The 6,212-nt window shown below is 42.0% G+C and overlaps 2 protein-coding genes across 2 annotated transcripts in view; both read left to right on the top strand.

The window, feature by feature from the left end:
- Window positions 1-6,150, top strand: part of LOC106721871 — a 12,135-nt gene extending 5,985 nt beyond the window's left edge. Inside the window, exon 3 of the mRNA XM_025197438.1 lies at window positions 919-6,150. Coding sequence (XP_025053223.1) covers window positions 919-941 — 23 coding nt within the window. The 3' untranslated portion in view covers window positions 942-6,150. The remainder of the gene's footprint in view (window positions 1-918) is intronic.
- The window catches only part of SUMO2 (small ubiquitin-like modifier 2), a 7,591-nt gene continuing 7,415 nt past the window's right edge, over window positions 6,037-6,212 (top strand). Inside the window, exon 1 of the mRNA XM_025197498.1 lies at window positions 6,037-6,141. Within this exon, the coding sequence (XP_025053283.1) occupies window positions 6,037-6,141 (105 nt within the window). The remainder of the gene's footprint in view (window positions 6,142-6,212) is intronic.

The following is a 6,212-nucleotide window of genomic DNA, read 5'->3' as shown; positions in this document are numbered from 1 at the left end:
CTACACTTGGAATATTGCTATTAGTACCAATATCTTACTAGTAAAAACCTGGGTTGGGTTTTTACCCAAACACTTAATAGGCACTCACTGTACAATTTGCCGGGTAAATTGTCATCAAAGGGTTAATTCATGCTCGTATTTCCAGAGGGTCTTACTGTAAACAGGTTGGATTAGAGTTTCCTTTCATTTACACTGGAGGAAAACAGAAATCACTTTGTGACAGAACATGAGATTATACCAGAAAAAGGGAATATCAGACTTTAATTTCTCTCTTCAAATGTAGAATTGGTATGAGTTGCATTATCATAAACTCAAACATGCAGGTGTAGCATGAAGGCATTTTGTTGCCTCTTTGTATATTGTTTGGGAGTATCAAGATACCATCACCCATATGTGCAGATAAGATGAGCCATGCGATAGCAGAACTTGTAGATTTGCCAAGAATGTGAGACAAAGTGAGTATTTATTGCTCATAGTAAGAGTGTTTAATTTCTAAACCATCTGCATGTGGAAATGAACAACTTTACTTCCATCTTGTAGTGACACGATGCAATAGCTGTATGATGAAATGGAGGGTGTATGCAGTCACAGACTGGATTAAACTAATTTTTAAAGGCACATTTTTTTCATTTCATGGTTTCATTGGAGAACAAAGTTAAGCTGGTTTAGAATATCCTGAGTTTATAACACTTGGCTTTTGGATAATTAAAACAGCCCTGTGATACATTTTACCTTTAAATTACCAATCTATATACTATTTTAACTTTTTCCCCTAAATGTCCTTGTTTAAAAAAAAAATAGAGATCATTCATGTAAATTAGATAAGAAATTCATAGAGAATCTTACCATGCAATACATGTAATGAGTTGAAGGCATGTGGTACCAGCTTTAAATCATTTGTAACTATTAACTTTCCAGGGGGAGATTCAGTGGCACACTAAAACGGGTACTGCTGGTATGGACCAGTTTCAGCAGAGCGTTCCAGGTCTGGAGGTTGGCCGAAAGAAAGTGCAAAAATATTTGCTGGAGAAAGAAGCAGAGTGTATGTTGAAACACAATTGCAAGAGCAAAGGAGCTGTGCACAGAGCAGATAAGTATGAAGAGATGGATGTGAAAGAGCCTTGATAGTGAGAACAAGAAAATTGACCTTGAGGCAATTAAAACAGGTAACCAAGGGAAAGATTTAAGGAAGGGTGAGGAATGTGGTCGGAGAGGTGAGTAGGGAGGTGATTTCAACAGTAGGGGCCTATATGGGCATGTGGGTTTTGGAGGATCCAGAGAGGAAAAATCAGGCTGGGAGATAACGAAGGCCTGAACAAGAGTCTTAGCTATTTTGAGTAAAATGATCTCAGAAATGTTATGGGGAAAGATATGGACATGCAGATCAAGGGACAAGAGACAAAAAATGTGCATCACCTCCTCTTTCTCCTGTTAACTGTCCTTAGGAACCTGGAGGGTGGTGCTATCTTAATGACGGAGGCAAGTTTAACTGTGATGGCTTTTAGTTGATAGCAAGATATCAAGAAGTAACTGACAGAGAGGGACTGAAGTGCAGATCAGATGGAGGGAGTCAGGTAAGACATGAGGAGGTAGGATTGCATGCAAGTCATCAGTGTAATTTGAAACTGGGTAGACGAGGTCATCCAAGGAGTGAAAGAGAAGAAGGGCCAAGAATGGGATATATGGAAGAGCATCTGCAGAAGGAGCGACTAGAAAGGTGGAAAGGGAAACAGAGGAGGACAAGAGTAGGGCAGACAGTGTCAAAAGAAACAGAGAGCAATGCAGGAAAATGAGGGTGGAATACAGGCCCTAGATTTGCCTGTGCAGAGGTGCGTATACTGTGTTTTACTTTTCCATGTTAGCAGGTGAATATGGCTGCATTTTGACTAAAGACATGTAGTGTTAAGGTCTGCTCTGAAACATGATCCTACCCAGAATGGTGTTGTGCAGTCTCAAATCTATTCTCCAAAACTCCTGGGTCAGATCTGCTTCTTTTACAAGTACATGCATGTTTGTTTGCTTTTTATAACTACCAGCACTGCAAATTTAGCACTAGAAAGTCTAGTAGTTCTGCATCTGGCATTTTCATCATCACCACTAACAAGGATTTTATAATTAATGTCTGCCCTTGGGTATGTCTGGGCAACTCTGATATCATCTAAACACGCGCTGGATTACACCTCTGCAACTCCTTTGCATAGGTGTAAGAAAGGAGGTCCTGTGACTGGAACATGCAGTCTGCTGGTGTTAACTAAGAAAGGAACCCAGCTCATTCTCCTTGAGCTATGGCAGTTTGACAGGACAGATGGGAGCAAAAGCCCCTTGTTTTCATAACTGTGAGTAGATAAGGACACAAAGGTAACAGGTCTGCTGAGTAGGAAGGTGCATATTTACCTATGCTCTTAAGAGAAGCTGCTTGCTTTCAGAAATGGTGAAAACCAACACTTATGTCTGGAGGTTTTGAATGGTCTGTCACTAGTAATCCCTACATTCTCAGTAATAAACTTAGAGATGTGTCATCTCTTCCCATTTTTATCATTTTATTTGAAACAGCACTTGATATCTAGTCAGTTTGGTTGTTTCTCCCATATAATGAACTTTCCCTGTTGCTGTGTAGATGCCCTGTATACTTTTTTTTTGTAAGTAATGTTCATGAACATGCATAGTTGGTAGCAAGACTCGGGGCAAAGGTTGTCATCTCTGAAATTGTTTTTTAGCTTGTTTTTATATAGTTGTAATACAGGAATCATGAAAGCTGATATATTCTCTTAAGATCCAGTTTCTTTTCATATCTGCCTTCAAATCTTTTATTCCACTAACAGTGCCCGTCTTGATATGTCTTCTATGTAATGCTGCTTCTGTCTTCAAATCTCCCATTCTATTCTCAGACATGAAGCACTAGTTCAACCCTCTTCTTTCAGATAACCCCTAAAGAATTCCCCTGTATGGACAGGTTGTAAATACTAAAATACTAAAAAGAGAGGAAGGAGTGAGCAATGAGAAAGAAGACAGAGATCAAATAAGAGGGAAGGAGTGGCCAATGAGAAAGTAGACAACTTATGTTTAAAATACAAAAATGTCTTGTGGCACTATCAAGTAATCTCCATTTTGTGACACGCTTCACACAGTGTTTGCTATGGTGGCTATTTGCATTATTTCTATAAATAGCATGTAAGATGGTTTTGCATGTCTTTTGATCTGTAATGGCCTTCACATGTTTTGAGCCCTGTTTAAATAAGCTGTATACTAAATGGAAGAATATAGCACCTCTGGTTATTTTAAGAAAGCTCCTTTTCTTCCTCCCCCATATGTTCCTACTTTTCAACCAGCTGTTACAGAGGTGGTGCTGGGCTTTGGCGCTAGTCCTGCCCAGCCATCTTCTGCAGATGGGAGAGTCCCTCAGATAGTGTGTGTTAGGGAAACAAATTATGAGACTCTTGGAAGAAACCCAAAAGCGAGAAAGTCCATCCACTTGCATGCAAAGAGCAGAGTAATGTAGATGTTAGGTTAGAAACAAATCCTGTTGCTCCTCTAAATCAAGCATTTGTTCAAGTTAAAACTTTGGAATTAACTCAAAACAGTTCTTAGAGGACATTTATCTGTCACAAAATCACCAGAAAGTATAGTGTCTCTGGCCACGAGCAGGCCAGAACTGAAAAAGAGATAAGAGGAGGTTGCAGATCAGAATGTTGTTCTGGTACAATTGTGTTTCCATACCAGGAGCCCGTATCATGGATGTCTCTAGTTACTAGCTATTAGTTTATCTTGCCTCTTAGGAACTGAAATAAGTACGAGCACTGTAATTTGAATGATAAAATGTATGTCAAGTCAAAATGGAGAGGCTTATTGGAGAAGTCCTCTTTGATAGTCATCCGAGAACATAAGAGAAGTCAAGCTGGGAAAGAACTGCTGAATCATCCATGTGTGTGAAAAGTTGGTTTTGTGTTGCAAGGAGACATGGCTTGGAAAGAATGGCTTGCCTCTCCTCTTTCACCAGGTTACTCCCTGGCTCCTTCCAGTTTGTCAGCATGTGTTATAAAGTCAGTGCAGTATGTTAGGATATAGTATGATTACCGTGTTACTTATTTTCAAATACAGTGTATTCTTTTCTCTATGTGGTGTGACCAAGCTATGCTATGGAAATGCTACACTGGCCCCCTTGAATGAAAGAAGGGGCAGGATGTTACAATTAGAAGTTTTGTTGGAATTTGGGATTAGATTCCAAGTTCCAGTGCTGGGAAACAGAGCGTAAATGTTACAGTTCATGAGAGGCTGGACTACAGAGAAACTGTACAAGGAGAATTAACTACTTGTCTTCAGTGGCGGGAACCCGATCAGTCAGTTCATAGGCCGGGCTAAGCCCCTCTTGTAAGGTTGCAACCATACGATATTCATACGATTAATTGTGATAATTTGATTTCCAACAGGATCCCAAATCCTGGTAGAAGCGAGGTTTCAACTTCCAGACAAATCTTTGCAAAGGCCGTTTATGTGGCCTTAGAGAAATCGGGTAGCATTAGGGAGGGAAATCCATGGCAACAAACAAGGAAAGGAAGGAGAGCAGAATTCCTGATGGGGGATGAAAAGGAAAGTCTGAGTTCGGGAGGTGAATCCAAGTTCTCTTCAGTTGACATTGCGCAACATTACTATTTCAGTTTGGTCATTTTCAGCTGTTGTGTTTCTGCTCCTATAGGGATGTGGAAGGTACATTTTTGGCATTCAAATATGCAAACAATTGGGTTATTTTCCTTCCTATGAAACCATGTGTGTACAACCATAGTGCAATACAACGGGGACAAGCTGCCCTAGTAATACCCAAGCTATAAAGGCTCAAGACCAGCTTTGATGGAATCTATACAGCTGGCCTAGCCCACCTGCTGAAGCTTTCAGACCTACTAATGTCGATTCAATGGTTCTTCCACAACTGTGTGATTAATTATTTTATAGGCTTTCAAATGGCATTGGTTTCAACTGTTAGTGTGAGGTTTCTGAACCTAGCCAGATCAAGTCATGGAGAAAGACTCACTGGTTCTCCAAAGTGTGTGGCTGGGCTGGTGACTTTTTTTCTTTTAAGTAGGACTGTTGATGCTTGAAGGGATCAAACAAGCAGAAGAATTCATTGTGGCAAGTGCCTGCTTGGGGTTAGTTTCAGTAAGTCTCTTATTATCGGACGGTTTTCCAGGTGCGGTGTTGCCTAAGTGCCCACTTGAAGGATCTGAAAAACAAACTTCAGCTGCCGTTATATTGCTGCATTATCTCCACATTAACTTTTACAGGCAAACATTGCTTTTGGGCTTATATGTGGGATATACCCCAGTGACTTTAGTGGAAGCTTTGTACACTTTATGACAGTATTGACTTGCACCTAAAATATATAGCTTGTGCTTGCTCATGTGCAATCTCTCTCTCTCTATATATATATATACACATGCTGTGCTTGGCTTGTTTTGGTTGCACCTGATGAAGACTATCAAGCGTTCAAAAGCTTGTCGAACTCTATCCCAACTCTAGAGTTGGTCCAATAAAAGCTACCAGCATAAGAAATCCTCTCCTCTCCCATATGTATATTTACACTTTTTGGATCGTCTGTAAAGTGCTAATCTACCCTGCCATCTACTTGATTTCAGACTAACATAGCTAACAACGTCTCTTTATGCCTGGAACGCCATGGGACAAATACCAGCCTTTTGCAACACGTACATAACCCGCGAGAAATGCCATTTACTGGGTCAGCCCATAGGTCCGTCTTGCCCGGTCTCCTATGTCGCAGTGGTAGAGAGCGGGTGCAGAAAGGGGAAGCGAACGGGGTATGACCAGGGGTTTTCCCCCCTTTCCTCTCCCCCTTGCAGCCTCTGGCGTTTAAGGTCTAGGATTTCGAGGCTGCACCCCGAATGTCCGATGTTCAATCACTACCACTGGGCGACTGAAACCACCCCCCAATAAGCATCGCACGTGGAGCACGTCACACGGCTTCACGACCCGCGGGGAGAGGCGCGAAGCCGTGAGTCTTAATAATAAATATGACACAGGGGGACGATGCCAGGCAGGGGCTTTGCCGTCTACGGCGGGCGGGCGGGTGAGCCTGCAGGGCAGACGAGGCCGGGGTTTTGCCCCAAAGTGGCAGCGACCGTCCTGAGGAGGGTACGTGGCTGGGGCAGCAAGGAGGGAGGTTGGGGGCTGTGTGTGGCGGTAGAAGGGGGGCAGGCGGGGGC

This window comes from Alligator sinensis, unplaced genomic scaffold, assembly GCF_000455745.1.
Source record: "Alligator sinensis unplaced genomic scaffold, ASM45574v1 scaffold400_1, whole genome shotgun sequence".
NCBI classification, from domain to species: domain Eukaryota; kingdom Metazoa; phylum Chordata; order Crocodylia; family Alligatoridae; genus Alligator; species Alligator sinensis.
The sequence above is the reverse complement of the archived record's forward strand: the minus strand, read 5'-3'. Positions and strand labels throughout refer to the sequence as shown.